This window comes from Adiantum capillus-veneris, chromosome 15 (genome assembly GCF_014529385.1).
Source record: "Adiantum capillus-veneris isolate H3 chromosome 15, ASM1452938v2, whole genome shotgun sequence".
NCBI lineage: Eukaryota > Viridiplantae > Streptophyta > Polypodiopsida > Polypodiales > Pteridaceae > Adiantum > Adiantum capillus-veneris.
Window position 1 is genome coordinate 77,116,567 of NC_140945.1, and position 17,251 is coordinate 77,133,817.

At 41.8% G+C, this 17,251-nt stretch overlaps 1 protein-coding gene and 1 pseudogene across 4 annotated transcripts in view; one reads left to right on the forward strand and one right to left on the reverse strand.

The window, feature by feature from the left end:
• Positions 1 to 3,536: 3,536 nt before the first annotated feature.
• On the reverse strand, positions 3,537 to 4,137 carry LOC147440928 (uncharacterized; annotated as a pseudogene).
• Positions 4,138 to 12,734: 8,597 nt separating this feature from the next.
• The window catches only part of LOC147440929 (uncharacterized), a 70,209-nt gene continuing 65,692 nt past the window's right edge, over positions 12,735 to 17,251 (forward strand). For all 4 annotated transcript variants that reach the window (XM_086482728.1, XM_086482727.1, XM_086482729.1 and 1 more), the window contains exon 1: positions 12,735 to 13,465. In XM_086482728.1, coding sequence (XP_086338854.1) covers positions 12,770 to 13,465 — 696 coding nt within the window. In that variant the 5' untranslated portion in view covers positions 12,735 to 12,769. The remainder of the gene's footprint in view (positions 13,466 to 17,251) is intronic.

The window sequence follows — 17,251 nt, forward strand, 5'->3', positions numbered from 1 at the left end:
TCTTTTATGGTTAGGTCAATGCTATTTTGTGTTAGTATGTTAGTCGTTAGTAATCACTAGAAAGTTAATGTTACATTTACAATGGGTAGAGTGAGTTGATTTGATGAAGGAAGAGGGGTGAATTAAAAGAGAATCATTGAGATGGTGAAGCTTTGAAGAAGCTTGAACTCACCCTTGTGTAGATTGTGGAAAAAATGACCGCTGGTCTTCTTCTTCTTCTTCGCTTCTTTACGCCGCCGCCACGGTTGACCACCACGATGAAAAGAGGATTTGTTGATGAAAAATCCTCAATTTGCAGAAGTTATCATGGTTAAGATGCTGAATTTTAGATATTTTTAGGAGAGGTAAATGAAATTGTAACATAGAAGCAATAGAGAGAGACATGGAGAGGGTGTATGTATGTAGAGGTTCATAAAAGAACTATAGGGATGAGAGAGAAGGGTAATGGTGAAGAGGGTGGGAGAAGCCATGGAAATTGCAGGTTTGAGTGAGGGAAGGAGAGGGAGGGATGTGTAAGAGTGAGTAGGTGTGTGGAAGGGTGAGAGAAGACTAAGGGCTACTTGTGAGAAAAGTGGGCAGACTAGGGTCCACTCAAAAAATCATAGCTCACCGTTGGTAGCTCCAAAAATCATGAAAAAATTTGAGGTGATTATTCATAGCGTGGGCTACATTTTCTCTTTTGACCACCGCTCAAAATTTGGAGTGGAGATAGGTGCCAAAATTCTCACCAAAAAGCCTGTTTTTTATGCCTGCAAAAGTCTTTTAGTGGCCCTCGCCTTTGTTGAATTTGTACAATGCATCCAAGAGTGAGCCCCTCCTTTGTCATATTATAATACAAAGCATCCAAGTTGCCCTTGACCCATGCATGGAGGAGGATTATTGGTGAATAAAGAAATATATACATGGTGGGACTAGTGTATGGACTATTCATGGACTTTAGCTCAATGAGCACACGGTGTTAGAATAATGAGTAAAAATAATAATAAAAATATGGAGGAGTTATGGATATGGAAAGATATTGGAATCATATGATATGGTCCCTCCTTGAATTATTTTGGGTGAAAGAGGAAAAGGTATGCAAGTAAATAATATAATAAACGTAACCAATGAGTAGAAATCAATTTTTTGTTTTCACGAGGGTGAGGGTGAAAATGTGGGAGTGATTTGTATAAAGGAAAAATATGAGGTTAGAGTATGTACATATTGGCAAAAAAATATAATTATGGTGTAAGAGGATGAAAGAAGGTGTACATAGATTTTAATAAAACACACCTAAGTAGAAATATTTAAATAAAATACCAAAATAATTATAAAAAATCCCTATATTTAGGCCATATATACAATGAAATATTTACACACAAAGAGGCCATAATATACTTTTATTTTTTTATTTTTTTTATTTTTTTGGCTCAACTAGCCCAGTGACTAGCTAGCTGAGGGTTTTTAAGAAGATATGGGAAAAGCCCCCTAACTCACATATGCCTATGTACAGTGAAATGGTAGGGATAGCTATAGCGTTTGGGTGAATTTGGTAGGGTGGAGTAACTTACTATGGAAATTATGGAGAGCCGAAAAACGGCTATCACCATCTAGTCGCCTGTCTAGGCTTTATAACCTTTTTTTGTTTTGTGACTGTCCAATCTTTAATTTGAATGAACATGTATCCCAACTTCTCCATTGATGCTCCTCTCTGCAAACTTTATAAGTGTTTCGTTGATATGAATCACTCTCCAATAAAGCAAGCTTTGCCCTTTTCCTTTCGTAATCAGTCTCTCTAACAATAGCATGTTGAATCTGTATTGCATTCTCACTATTCAAGCACACTTGAACTATATCATGGACCTCCACCCATAATGGAACATTTCCACAATCTCTTTCCATTAACAAGCTATCACGCTGCCTCAAATCCTTCACCTCATAAGCAATGAGCCTCTGCCTCCTTGGTATTGGAAATGGAATAAATTTGTGAAGTATAGAGTAGATGGGCTGAACACAATCCCATGTGAAAGGCAAAGGGGCCTTCTCAAGAAAACTCATTTGAGTAACTGGATCCATTAACAATTGTTCTGAGTCCCCGTTTCCCACAATGCATTGCTTGTAATACCATCCACCAAAGAAAAGCATACACTTTCCATCAAACTGTGTTGAGAACAAGGATGTTATACAAGCCTTCCAGTGACCTCTGTGTTCCACCGTTGCATCATCGGTATCCACCTTCACTATGACATTCGCACCAAAGATTTCTTCATTTCAAACTCTCCATGATTGTAGCAATGTCTTCACAACTTCTATGTCTTTCACAGACCATCCATGATCTCTACTATGGTTGTAGAAGCTGTGTGCAATGTCTATCAGCAAAAATCCCAAAACATGCATTTCAGGAGGAATTCTTCTCTGCCTTGAAACTTGCAAAGTAGATGCTTGGGGAGTTAGGCCAACGTCCATATCGAATGGAGGTAGGTGCTGCCTTTTTAACAACACACACAGCAGCATCGATTTCTTTCTTCAAAGGAGCCTCAACACTTTCAAATAAATGTGAGATATATTTCTTAAATACATTCAATGATAAGATATGCATTGGGTCATAGACTAAATCTAGAGAGAGATCAAATCCATATAGATCATATAATCTCTAGAGTATGGACTCTCCTGAGAGACCAACTTCTTTTCATGATGCTTCCTTTTCTTTGTCTGTGCAAAACCGTTTAGCCTCATCAAGAGCTTTTGTCATCTCCTCAATGGTCCTCTTTGAAGGCGGATATCTAGCTTGTCGGCGATTTTCATTATAGACGTATCGCCCCTCTTTTGATCCTATACCAGGTCGTACTAGAGTTGCTTGAGGTTTATCACGCCTGCAAAACTCTTGTCCTCCATTCTTGAAGAGGCCTATTTTGCACTGTGCCGGATGGTCGCATGTAACCATCATGACCATAGCGCGTAGCGTGCTTAGCTTTGAAAGGCCTTGTTGATTGGCACCAAAGATTTTCTCTATGGGATAGTCATACAACACCTCCACACCATTTTGATATAGGCTTTCCAACTCATCTAGCAAAGGTTCCAAAAATGCCCCAAAAACTTCTCCAGAAACCTTCATAATTTTCTTGCAACTTTGAGGGATAAACAAAACTGGCAAGATATCAATAGAAGACTTGATTCCTGGATTCAACACCATGACCTCCACTACCCCACAACTCTTTTGGGTTGTCTGTGATGTCTGAAATCCATCCCAATGTAGCAACAATGCTACATTTCGAGGATCACCCTATTCACATGGCCACCCAAAAAATAAGTTTGTTTTGAAATCATGAGATCTTAAAAAAAAAAAACAATATGATGCTTCTATGTACCTTTTGTAGGCTCTTTTTACACACAATGTCCTCTTTACACTCGATGCAGACAAAGTTGTACTCTTCATCCCAAAAATCAACAATGCTTCTTTGGTTGCTAATTGCATCTCCATTGAGCCATTTTTCTTTGTGCCTCCATAAACATAGTAGCTCGTGGCAATAAGTGCTACTCTTTGTCAATAGCTTCAGTTAAGGCCCGATGGGAATGTAGTCAAAGGAAAGCATTGATTTCCCTGCTTTGGCACAAACTGGACACTTCTCGCAGCATTCGAAGTAATCATGTTTAAGCCTCGATGATAATGATCCACCTTCACATGTGCACTTAAGAACCTCTCCTGTAAACTTGTCCTCATTGCTTGGTTGAAGAAGCTTGAGTGGATGCTTGGCTACATCACTGATAGCGCAAGGAAGAAACCATGCTAAGACCTTTAAGCATGGTTTGCAATTGATCCCAACAAGCCGGAATTTGAATCCCTCCAAGGTCACCTTCCCATGTAGGAGGAAGTTGAACTAATAGCCTAGCCATGCTTCTCTTGGAAGCATTTTTAATCACTCTAGCCCCCCCAAAGTCTCCAAATAGGATGCGAAGCATTCTATCTTGCACACCTATTGGTAGTTTATGTTCATCCCATAAATTTTGGAGCTCTAGTATCCTCTCAACTAGCTCCAAGTATAGAGGAGAAGATTGATTTTCTTCATTCTCACTAATAGACATTGGCTCATCAATGATGTCATTGCCATCATCATCAAACTCAGAGACTTGAGCCTGATGTTCATCATTCTCTTCCATGTTGCCTTCTGAATCTAGTGGAGAAGATAAACCAAAACTATTTTTGAAGCTTTCAAAGTTATGTGCCAAAGCTTGATGGCGATAATAGGTTGATGCATGAACTTGTCTACCACCTGCACAATACATGTTACATTTGCACCATGTATTTCTTTGAGAATTGTTGAGCTTCTTGCCTTGTCCCATGGCTCAGGTAGGTGTTGCATTATGGGGTCCATCAATGTGTTTGACTAGATGGTTAATTGCTCTACTATCACTCAGGTCATTGGCAAGATCTAGTCTTTGTTCTGAATCCATTTTTTGTTTTTTGCTAACGGAAGGATGGAGATTTCCTAGAACATCTTGTTGTTTGTGGTGATAAAAGGTACGCTTGGTTACAAGGCACCAGCCATTGTTGGAATGCTTGCAAAGATAATTGCAATCACACTTCCAAAACTGTGTTCTCTCCATAACTGTCAAAGAAAAATAACTAGCCATGTTTGTAATATTCATTAAGCTACGACACAACATGCTCTAAGAGAAATAAACTATGGCTTTCCAAGAGGTACTAGGCCATTCATCAAACACAAATTCTCTCTCCATTACAAAGTTAAGCACTTCAATGCTCTGAGAAATTAGCAAACATGAAAATACATAAATTACTTTAACTTCACAAGAAGTAAATGATCTCATAAAAGCATTCTTCTATGTAACTTATTTTGAATCTACCAAGGCTTTTCATAAGTACAAAGTCATTTTTCCGGAATGAGACGGATTATCATACTCATTCTATAGTGCATCAATGACAAAGGCATGTTTCTACTTCCATAGTGGGTCACTTTGTAATATTTGATTAGGCCTAACTTTTCTTTTGCCAACACTAAGTTTAAATTTCCATCCCAATCAACCAAATCGTCAAGAAAAATCTTTTGTATATTCCAAACTTTTTTCCCATTAGAAAATAAGTTATATCTTATTTCTGGCATAACACTTTTATCTCCGAGCGTTGCAAAAGATCTTGGCAATATTGTGATGCTAGATCTTCTCGTAGCTCACGAGAAAATGTTCGTAAAAAGAAAGCTCGTTCTCCATCATTTTGAAGCCCAGTGGACAAGTGATTTTGAAGAGACATTTTGAACTAGCAACCAAAGAACAATGAAAAGAATAGTACGGATTTAGAATATTAGCATCTTTACAATCAAAACATTAGCATCTTTAACACAAAGCCATTAGCATCTTTAACAGATTTGATATGTCCCGACATGGGGAAGGAATTGTTCATTTATGGGGACCAAAGTTTCTCTCTCTCTCTCTCTCTCTCTCTCTCTCTCTCTCTCTCTCACACACACACACACACACACACACACACACACACACACACACACACGCACCAAAGTTTTTTTCTCTCTCTCTCTCTCTCTCTCTTTCACACACACACACACACACACACACACACACACACACACACATCAGCTTCTCAAAACCGAGTTTTGGTGAGCCCCTTCATGCAAAATGGTGTGCTTATTACAAGCAACCCACTCACCGTCCTAATAAATTAACAAACACTCGGGCTATGTCTTCTACGGTTCTTTTCAATCTACAGCAAATGCCTATAAGTCTTCCCCTCGCCCATTTAAATAGTGGATGGTTTATATGTGGTCTAGGTCATGGGGGTGGTGTATGTCTTCCTTAGTTGTCGATTATCTCGATCGTAGTCCAAAGCCCAAGGGGAAGGGTTTGGGCTATGGCCATTATCGTTACCTTTATGTGAGGTCCCACTTGGAGCATGTATGCATGTATACCTATTTTGAGTCATGTATGCCAAAGTGTAGGCCCTCATGTTATGTGCTCTACACAAGTTATGGTTTTTGCTCTACACAAGGTATGCTAAGCGCAGTAAAGAATTAAAGATTTATTTGTGTATTTTAACCGGTTGAAATTATAAAACCCCGGTTAGATTTTGAGCTTGCCTTTAAGAAAACCGGCAAATTTACACAAATTTTAGTGTAATTATCGACAAAGCTTCAAATTTTGACCTAAAAACCAGGAGAATTTGAAGTTTCCCCTTATTTTGTTCGGCTAGGAAAAATGTATTTTTCTAGCCCTGCCCCCCCCCCCCCCCCCCCCCCCCCCCCCCCCCCCCCTCGCTCCGGAAATGTACCGCTATTGGGCACTTTTCAGCTCCATTCACAGACATGAAGGCTCAAGCTATGGTCGTAGCATACAAAATTCCTTTCCTTGAATTTTCCAAGAGAAAATTTTAAAACATTTTAAATAGTTTAATTTTGCCCTAATACTGGCTAGTATTGTAAAATTTCCGGTTCATATTTGTCTTGGAGGGATTTTTAAATGTTTGTGAAAATCATTTTTCCCGAACTTATGCTCGAAAAAAACCTAGGTTTAGTGTAATCCCACCTACAAATTTTGAAATTTACCTCTAAATTTTATATTTGAAGACGAAAAAACCTACAAATTTTTGAAAAATATTAGTGTAATTCGCGGTAAAAACCTTCAAATGTGGCAATTTATCTATCATGCTATTTGCCAAGTTTCTGGAAAAAAGTGGGGTTTTTGGTTTTTGTTTTTGTTTTTGTTTTTTTTGGGGGGGGGGGGGGGGGGGTTTCTTTTAAAGACGGATTAAAAGATGGCAAGGGTTGGTGGCTTTGGGGAAGGTTACAAGATAAGTTAATTACTTGAGGTCCAAGGTCCAGCTTTCGGGCAGTCGACGCTTGCAGGAAAGAGCTCGACACAGCACGAGCTCCAAGACAGGACGACGACAGCAGAGCATGAATAGTAGGAAAGAGCGCGAGCTGACACAGCAGGAAAGAGCACTCCAAGACAGGACATCGACGACACTCTCTCTCTCTCTCTCGCGTGTTCGTGCAAGTGATTGTAAGCACTCTATTTTTGGGTGGCGGGAGGCTCACTTTTCTTTCTTGGCCTTTCCCGTTTAGCTCCAAAAATTGAACTCCACTCATTTATGCCTTAAACCTATGTCACACTAGGACACGCGCCCAAGGTGACATGACAAAAACGGATCTTGTAAGGAGATAAAGACCTTATCGTTCACAATATGCCTTGTTGATTGGAGGTTTTTGTTAATGTCACACTCAAGCTCGTCCAACTATTTGCAATTGCCTTGGGCTCGAAGTGTATCTCGAGGGATGAGGTATGAGCAACATGTTTCTCCGAAAACTCCTAACTAAAAATCTCATTGTGAATTCTTTCACCCATGTGAAGGTCTTCAGCATAAGGCCATAGGACTTCATGGTGCAAGTTTACGTGATTGCATTTGGAGAAAGTCTCTCTCTTTTCATATGGATAAGATAGCCTAGACCTTCATTCCCACAACATAAGCATTACCATGCTCAACGTGTTTCTCCAACAATCTCTGAAGGTGCTAGCATTGGTGATTGCATCTGGAGAGAGGTCTTCCTTTGCATTTGGATAAAGCAACCCAGAGCTACCTTGCCATAGCCATGTTGGGCATATCCGACCATCATTGTGGTCTAAGCGAAGGCATTTTCGATAGAAAGCTCATCAAGAACCTTTCGAGCTTTCATGAGGGTACCACATTCCACACAAGAAGCCTATCAAGAAGTTATCGTGCTTTCAGGAGTCTCCCTAAATAGGCATCTTTCTAAAGCAACCCATTCTTGTGAAGGTTGTTTATCATCCCCATGCACAAACGATTTTGAACTAATCCACTATTGTTCCCTAGTTGTTTGTGTTCCTAGTTGTTTGTGTGCACACGTACAACCATGCTAATCTTGATATCTCATGCACATGAGAAACCACGGTTGTGAAGAATGTTGAAGTGTGGTGAGGAGAAAGTGTCAAAAACTCGTTTGCATGCGCACATGAGCAAGGTCCAGGTCGCTCACCATAACAATACCAAATCGCAATCATCTTATCGAAATAGGAGAGGCCTTGGGTAGTGAAATCGCAAACACAAAAAGTCCTCATAGTTAAACTCCATACAAGAAATCCATCAAGAACTCCTTGTGTTTTCATGAGGGTATCACATTTGATACACAAACAACAATGTGTTCCCTAAGTATGCATCCATCAGGATACCACCCATCAACAGCTGTTGAAATACGAGGAGCATGATTTGACAAATCTCCCACTAGGAACATATCAATTAAAGCACCACCAAGCACAACATCTTTCTCTAACAGATTGTGACCAGGAATCACAAGGTGCATTCTCTCACCCATGTCAACATCTTGCGTAAGGCCACATGTCTTTAAGGTGCCATTGTAGGTGACTCTGCTTGGAGACAGGCCTTCCCTTTGTGGCGCAAACAAAACAATGCTTCCTTGCCACAACCATGTTGACAATATCCTGCAATCAACAGATTCGAAGTGAAACCATTCCAAAGAAGAAGTAACCCACTAAACTAGATATAATCAAATCCTTTCCAAATTACGGTACTTGATCCACCATACTTCAAAGCAAATAGAGCGTAACATATGAGACACATTAAAACAATAAACCAGTGTAACATATGAGACCCATTTTGGAACAATAAATTCCCAAGTTTTTAACAAGAAACAAAAGAAATTCTTCAACAAAACAAGGGAATTATAAAAGCACACCACCACTACGTTGCAAGAAAATGTTTATGTGAGAAATGACATAACTTCACATGTTTTTGGTGAGCCTACAAACATGTCATAAAATCTAATATCTAGCCAACCCAAATGATTTCCTCATTTTAAACTGATCATTTAGTATGGGAAGATAAAAGGGAACAAGAGATAGGATATAGATATGTGCTTCTAGACTTATCTCAATAGGGGACCAAAATTTGAAATGGTTTCAGGCGCATGGGTTCAGCATAGACAGATTGCCTTCCTTCCAGTACTCACTAGATGCACCCTCTCTGACTCTTACACAATTCGAGATCACCAAGATCATCCGCCAGGACTTGACTCAGCTAGACACTAGGAGGACATGGATACAGCCAACACAAGAGTTGGGCATGAAGATGGCTTTCTGCAGAGAGCATCTCCTCCAGCTTACGGTTGATGGTTTTGTGAGGAGGCCCAGATACATGGACACCCACTTGTCTCATGGGATACGATGTGCTATCGGCAAGATACACACATCTTCACACCAGCTGCGGATCGAGACTGGGAGATACAGTGGAGTACTAGCAGAGGCCAGGACATGCCCCCTGTGTGACATCAAGCTTGAGACAGAGTTGCACTACACATGCCATTGCCCCGTCTACTACGAGATACGAGGCCGCTTCCATTGCTTGTTCAGAGAGGGCTTTGGACCATTCTCCAAGGTCATGCAGTACGAGGATCAAAGATGCTTGGGTTTGTTTTTGCTCGAGCTACGTAAACACAGAGAGAGCCTGATGAGAGGAGAGGCTAGCCAGTCTCAGAGACAAATCATAGATTTCTTTAGAGCTGCCACTGGACACCCGGAGGAGTTACTATCACAGTAGAGCTCATCGTCTCACACCAGAGGCACACTGTTCGATTGAGCGACTAAGCTGGGGAGATCCAGATGCCCACGACTGTGGAGGACTACACAGCATCAATGGAGGCTGCATCAGAGGATTCAGATCACTTTGGCTCGACATGCACGACGCCCGGTCAGACTACTGACCATGGAGGAGATTTATGAGATCCGCGAGCCATGGAGATATGAACACGTGTTAATTATATGAGTTTTCTCATGTAGTGCGAAAACTGTTCTTTTTTATTTCCTTGGTAGCTTATAACTCGTCGACAGAACAACCGATGCTGGATCTCTTGTGATCTAGCTATCCCAACTAGCTGCTTAGTTCACACCTAGTAGTTTAGGATTCCATAGTATTTTATTGTGACATTTGTCATTTCATTTTTGTCATCTTGTTACTCTGACTTCATATCAGATCCACCACATTGTAACTTTCTGGTCTCATAGGTCACTTTGGCCTTTTGAAGACGTTAATATAACATTTCATTTCTCTCTCTGTCTCTCTCTCTCTCTCTCTCTCTCTCTCTCACACACACACACACACACACACACATACACACACACACACACATGTGAACAATGATCATACACCACTCATTGCTCTCTCTCATGTATGTGACAATACTCATTATACATTGAAATCTATAGCCACAACATTAAGTTGCATAATTTAATTCAAACTTTGCAAATTGTGTGGGCTTTTAAGGGTGCATGACACATAAGCATGGTGACTTCCACTTAATGGTGAAGAACGATCAACATGTAAGTCCCATCGTAGGATATTTTCATGAATAGAAAAAGTTAACCTAGGCATCATAAGCTTTTGACATATTGATTGCTTTTGATATACTTCATGCATCAGGTCCTAGAATTGAGCTTTTAAGTGTGAAACAGCTGAAGAGAGGAGATGGAATTTGAAGAAGTGAAAGAATAAAAAAATAGCAATCAACAATCAAAATACAAGTAAACTTACATAAGGATATATTCTCATTTTGGTCAAGATGTATGCAAATAGGCGATTTTGTTGCATAAGATCTGTGTAATTTCCTACCCTCAAAATGCACATATGTAAGTATATGGTGTGAGGAATCAGGACATCAACCACACTTAGCTAGATATGTGGTGTGTCTTCTAGAAGCTCACTATGTTGTGGTAAAGTCATTATGCATGACATGCCAAGGAATTTTGTTGAAAGCTTCTATAAGAGAGAACATGCTATTGGAGATCGAGGTAGTTGATTGGAATAGCTAGAATATTTGGTTCAAGAAAAGCTACATCATTGAGCTCTAGCTTGTGTGGAAAGAGTACTATGGTGGAGTTTGTAATATAGTGAAGCATTGAAACAGGTAACAAAGCTAGTCCATCAAAAGAAGCTTGCATGGACAATTGCTAGAAATTTGAAAATAGTGTAAAACTTGAAACCAAAAGGGTTTTTTTGTTGACAATCACTCATGGTATTACTTAGGCTTGGATGAAGTTTATGCAAGACTCAAAGAAGAAGAAGTTTTCCTTGAGCTCGTTATTATACTTGCCAAACTTTGGCAAGTAGCTTCAACCAAGCGGTGTTGCTCAAAGAGTGCTAATATTGCTTGTAGCATAATATGGCACATGCGATTATGTTGAGGGTGATGGCATGTAGAGCTAAGGAAGGCATGACAAGTTGTTATATTTTATTCTAGAGCTCAATCCCTCTATCAACACCTTGGTCCTGCAAAGGCAATACAGTGTAACACAAATAAACACAAAAGAAAATAAAAGCTGATGTCAAAAGTTGAATTAACTCTGCAAAAATAAAGCAGTTAGAATTGCTTGTGTTAGAGACTAGTCCAAAAATAGTTAAAAAGTGCTTGCAATATCATGAACAATTTCGACTATATGGCAAGTGTAATGTAAATTATGGCTTGCAAGCAACCTTGCATCACAACACATGCAGATGGATGCCTTAAAGTTTCATAACCCGCTCATTGCACTTACTTGCTTTCTTCAGTACATTAAGCCATAGTTTCAAGACATGGAGCCATACACTATCAAGCCACATTTGAGTTTCCTTAATACACTACTCTAAACATGCCTGAAGGGCCTATCTTTTCCCTTTCCGCAACTTCGCCTAACTAGATATTTGTGCATGTTCACTAGAAGCTCATGATGTTAAGCACTCTATCAAATACAATGAGAAAGAATATAATTTCCTACATGATAAAATGTACAAAATGTTGTGCTTTTGTTAACAAACAGATCATCAGAAGAAATGTATAGAAAACCAATTCTAATCTTAGATTTTCATTGTAAATGCTTAGCAATAGATAGTTACCATGTTCTAAGTGTGAATTTGTATACTTGCTATTCAATAATTGTGTTGGACCTAGGATTTGCTGGCTCTAACTAGTAACCACATAGCTACTATAACAAAACTCTAGAGGCACCTTGAGATTGCTTGTCCCATCGAGCAATTCTTAACTTACCATATAGAAACTCAGAATTTTGCTCTTTGTAGCTAGCAACTCTACAAACTTACTATATAGGAAACCCAACGGAGCTTATAAATTGCTAGTTTCATCTAGCAATTACTAACTTACCATATAAAAAATTTGGAATTTCCTACTTAGATCTAGCAACTCCACATACTTACCATTTAGAAAATCTAGAGGCACTTTGAATTTGCTAGTTCCATGTAGCAAACTACAACTCACCATATAGAAAATTCTGTAAAATAATAATTTTGTTAGATCCATCTAGAAAAAAGCTCTAAAGTTTCTAGTTCTATCTAGGAAGTACACAAAACGCAATGGGTGTTGCTTTATGATAACATGTCCAAAGTTTCTTGTGAATTGTATAAATGACCATGTTAACACCGCCAAAGGAGGCGGCAGGAAGTCACACTCGTTTCTAAGTGGACCAACAGGACCATGGAAAACTTTTCTAGCTGTACAAACTTTTCATATATGCAAAAGTTTACGAAATGGGGCCCAAATGAAAAGCGACTACAGTGGCATTTAGTAGTAGTAGTATTTCATATTTCAGGGCGATGGGACTTGGGACAAAAATATAGCTCGAATGATGATCATGTACTATTTGGAACGCGTTACCATTTATTTTTTTCGTCCTTATAAACTCCAGCTAGAGTCGTGAGTATTTGTGCATGAGAGAGAGAGAGAGAGAGAGAGAGAGAGAGAGAGATATGGTTGTTGCAAATCAGTGCCTTGCAGGCGCCGCAAGTATTTACAACATACAATGCTCGCCTGCAAGGACCATTGTGGGCTATGCCATGGTCAACGCCTCCGCTGTGGACGCAGCCAGCAGCCTGCGGGCTAGCCCTAGTCTGAATGGCCGCAACACCAGATTCAGACCGGTGAGTGCGGAAGAGCTTAAGGACATACGGCTACCGACGCTAGCAAGCTCTTTCTCGTCGGAGCTGCACCCACAGTATGAGGAGGTGAAGACGGCATGCGACGAGTGGATCGAGAGAGTGGCCGAGCTGCCCTCTGCGGCCGCGCGCTGCTTTCTGCGCGACTGCTTGTTGCCTCTCTTAATCTGTCGCTTAATCCCGCGAGCTCTTCCTGGGAAGCGACTGTTGCAGGCCATCAAGCTGGTGGCGTGGCTCATGATCAGCGATGACGATGACGATGATCCTCAGGTCTTGGGCTCCGACTACGTCGCCACCTGCCATCGCTCGTACTGCCTCCTCACCATCCTCACACAACCTGCAAATGCGTTTATCGATGGCCGCCTCTGGAATTACCACCTCCTCGATCGGCGCCTCTCCAACCAGCTAGCTAACTTGGCCGACTTGTGGCGCCCAGTCAGCCCCGACATGAGCCCTCTTCTGCGCTCCCGCTTCATCTCTAGCATGGCTGACTACTTAGAGGGCATCAAGGTACATTTTATGCATGCATCCTCACATGCATGAGCCTAAGGTGCGTGCTCGAAAACATCCAGAGTAGCCCTATCTACAAAAATTTAAAATTTACCTCTAAAATTTAAAGGTGTAAAGTGTGAAAACCAACAAATTTTGGAGAAAACACCTCGGGGAGTAATCATAAGAGAGGTTGATTAGACATTTTGAAAAGATAACACTTCACGTATAGGTTGAATGAGAGGGAGGCTAGAAGGCTTGAAATCTATCTGCACCTCAAAGTGGAAGCAGGATCGCCCCGGGGCATAGTCCCCCCCCCCCAACTCCCTTTCCACGTACATGGGCACCCTTTAGCACTGGCATCCTCTAATCGCTCTTGAGCTTAAGAATCATCAAATAGATCTTTCAAGCATTTAATCGTGCTTGTAGCATGGCTGCTTGGTGGTTGTTGCATATAGTACATGTTTTGCATAGTACCTAGAGTAACATGTTGCAAAGAGGTAATCTTTACATCTTTCTACTCTATTATGGTAGGCAAAATTCCGAAAGGCCACGCGGAAACACACGCGTTCTCCGATTCTCTCTCTCTCCAAGATTTCAATCCTTCAACCGCAACTCTTTTATTTCCTGAGTCTCCCACCCGCCGAATGATGCAAGAAATTGGGGAAGAGGATGCAAGGCTATCAAACTTCTCTCTGTAGGTTGCCGACTGCTTTTCCACATGCAGGGTGCTGCCTGTTGCTGCTCATAGCCTGAGCCGATACAGGCTTCCCCCTCCTCTCTCTCTCTCTCTCTCTCTCTCTCTCTCTCCGAGTGCAAAAATCTTTGGGTTGAATGCAGGCGACCATTTAAATAGCAGGAGAGGCAAGATTCAAATCATCCATTGCCATGAGCTAAACACACGGAACTCCATGTCTGGCGTTTTGAAAACAATCAAGACCTGACTTTTTGGGAGGGCATGGATCGATTCTATCTGAGCACCTCTGGGAGATCAATGCATCTTGATCCGCTCCTTGAGGACATTCACAAGGAGGCACGGGCTTGCTATGAGGCCTACGAGAGCCCGATCTTCTAGATCCTTTTATCTTCTTAATATGAGAAGCAAGGAGCATAGAGGGCTTGCCTCCTTGAGAACGGCCATTGCCTGCTCCAGTAAATCTAGGGTGACGGCAAGGAGAAGCAATTCTGCAGGGAGTCTGTCAGAGCTCCGGGGACAACTTTGAGCAAGCGCCTTGATGGATGCCCACTTCTCCAGACTCCTGGGTCACGGTATGGGACGCCATGTTGCTGCTCTTGTGGAATGTACTACATTCGGCACTACTAAGGAGGGGTGTGGGGAGGAGATTGGACTGATCCCAAGCGTTGGTTTCGACAGGGGGCCGTAGGTGAAAATACCCTTTGGGGGGGGGGGGGAGACATTATATATGGAGCATGATTATGCCCTAACAAGACAAGGGGGAGGAGGAGGAGGCTCTCACCCGCCGTGGTGCAAGAAAGTGGGGAAGAGGATGCAGGGCCGTCAAACCTTCTCTCTCTGCAGGCTGCAGACTGCTTCTCCATAAGAAGGGTGCCTGTTGCTGCTCACAGCTTGAGCCCGTAGAGGCTTCCCGGGCCTCTTGGGGCAATCTCTCTCTCTCTCTCTCTCTCTCTCTCTCTCTCTCCAGTTAAGTGACCACCTCTGCTTACAGCCACGTGGACTTGCCAAAATTTGGCCTCACATAATAGAGTAGAAAGATACCTCCACTCCTTGCCTGTTTGGCTACCTCCACTCCTAACTCCATCCGTTCCTCTCCAAACTGCCAACTCATTCCTTGTGTAGGGGCCACGTGGAATTGCCTGAATAGTGCTTTCCATAATAGATCAGAAAGAAAAGATTCTCATTTTCATGCACTCATCCTTTTTGGGTCCAGGGTGTGCACTTAACTATGGGGAGAGAGGGAGAGAGAGAGAGAGAGAGAGAGAGAGAGAGAGAGCTCCTTGCCTGAGGAGTTGCAACAACAACAAGGATGACAAGTCGTAATTGCCAACGATTCTGCCTCTCTCTTTCTCTCTCTGTTGTGGATTGATCATCATGCAAGGTCGGGATGGCCAGCCCTAGGCCCCAATATGGTTACACGAAGAGAACTTGTACCTTCTCTTTTATGCACGCTTCTAGATGGGGCAACATGGTGCATTGCCAAAGTGGAGACTAAAAGGTAGAACATGCAAGAACCGGGACACCCTCGGGGATGGAAAAGCTGTGCAGACCCCAACACGGCTACATAGACCATGACAGAGAGGATGAATATAGAAGGGATCATAGCCATCTTCACCTGCTTCTACTGCTATAGGTGTACTACTATTCCCTGCTCTCTCACGTGCACTTATAGACTAACGAAGATTGTGCATTGCTAGAGTGATGACCAAAACACTGAGCTAGAGTTGATTGAAGGACTCACATAGAGCATCTATGTATCCGATTACCGTGGAGGAGATTTCGATTTCCAAGTGGTAGCCCATCCTGTCTCCCACATAGTACGTTACAGCTACGCAGGCTCAATCTCCCAGAGAAGGTGCTTGCTTAAAGCGGGCTGCTTTTCATGCAACTCACTCTCCACGTGTCCATTTATGCTAAGTCCGAAAAACTCTAGCTAAGAGGGGGGGAGGGAGAGAGGTTTGGGTAGAAGCTAAGGCGTCACTTAGCAAGAAAAGGGAAGAGAGAATCTCCTACGTATTTTCTCTTGGCTCTCTAAACGCGTTCACTCTGCTTGTTTTTGCTTCTGTTGGCCCACGGCACATGCATTGAAGCTCTCTCTCTCTCTCTCTCTCTCTCTCTCTCTCTCTCTCTCTCTCTCTCTCTCTCTCTCGGAGAGTCAATGGTGACCCTTCTGCAACTGATTGAATGGATTCTGGAGAGCGACAATCTTGACAGTGTTCAAAGTTGACTCACATGCGAAAGAAGAGGAAGAGTTGAGTTCTAACTGCTAAATATGCAACAAGGTTACTAGTGATGACTCATTATGCTTCCAACTACTACGAGAGACCCCAAACTCTAGAGTCATTAATGGCGACCCTTGTTGTGACTCGTTGAAATGTGGAAGAAGCTGAGTGGAGTGATATAGCAAAGGCCCTCCAGTGGGGAGCAATATAGGCTTTATCCTGAGTCATGTTGTTTTGGCAACAATGGAGGCTTCATGTATAGTATAGTAGATGCAAATGTGTTTTGTCCTTTTGTAGTCTCTATTAATTTTTGGGTGTGGCTGATCAACTCAGGGGGTTCACCTCTTAGATATGCAAGTTACCAAGTGAGTTCAAATAAATGGATTTTTCCATTGCCAAAATTTTAAAATTTTAATAGGATTATATCAATAGAAGGGGTTTTCAAATTGATTTTAGAGAAAAAGTTGTAAGTTTTTGAAGAAAAAGGGGCCAGTTTATTACCTTGAGCATGTAAAGGGTTTTTTTTAATACCCTTTGAACGCACGTTATATGAATAGTTTCTTTAAGGTGCACCCCCCCCCCCCCTCGGAGCTGATCAAGGGCTCTTGGAGCCACGATAGTGAACGTAGGTGTAGAAAGGAAGAGGTGGTATTCTTACCTCTATTATGGGAGGCAAAATTCAAAAGGGCCACATGGCAACACATGCGTTCTCCATCTTTCTCTCCAAGATTTCAATCCTTCAATAGTAAAACTTTTCTTTCATGAGGCTCCCACCCATTGTGATGCAAGAAAGTGGGAAAGAGGATGCAAGGCCGTCAAACCTTATCTTTGTGTAGGCTGCTGATTGCTTCTGCACATGTAGGGTGTTGCCTTTTGCTACTCACAGCC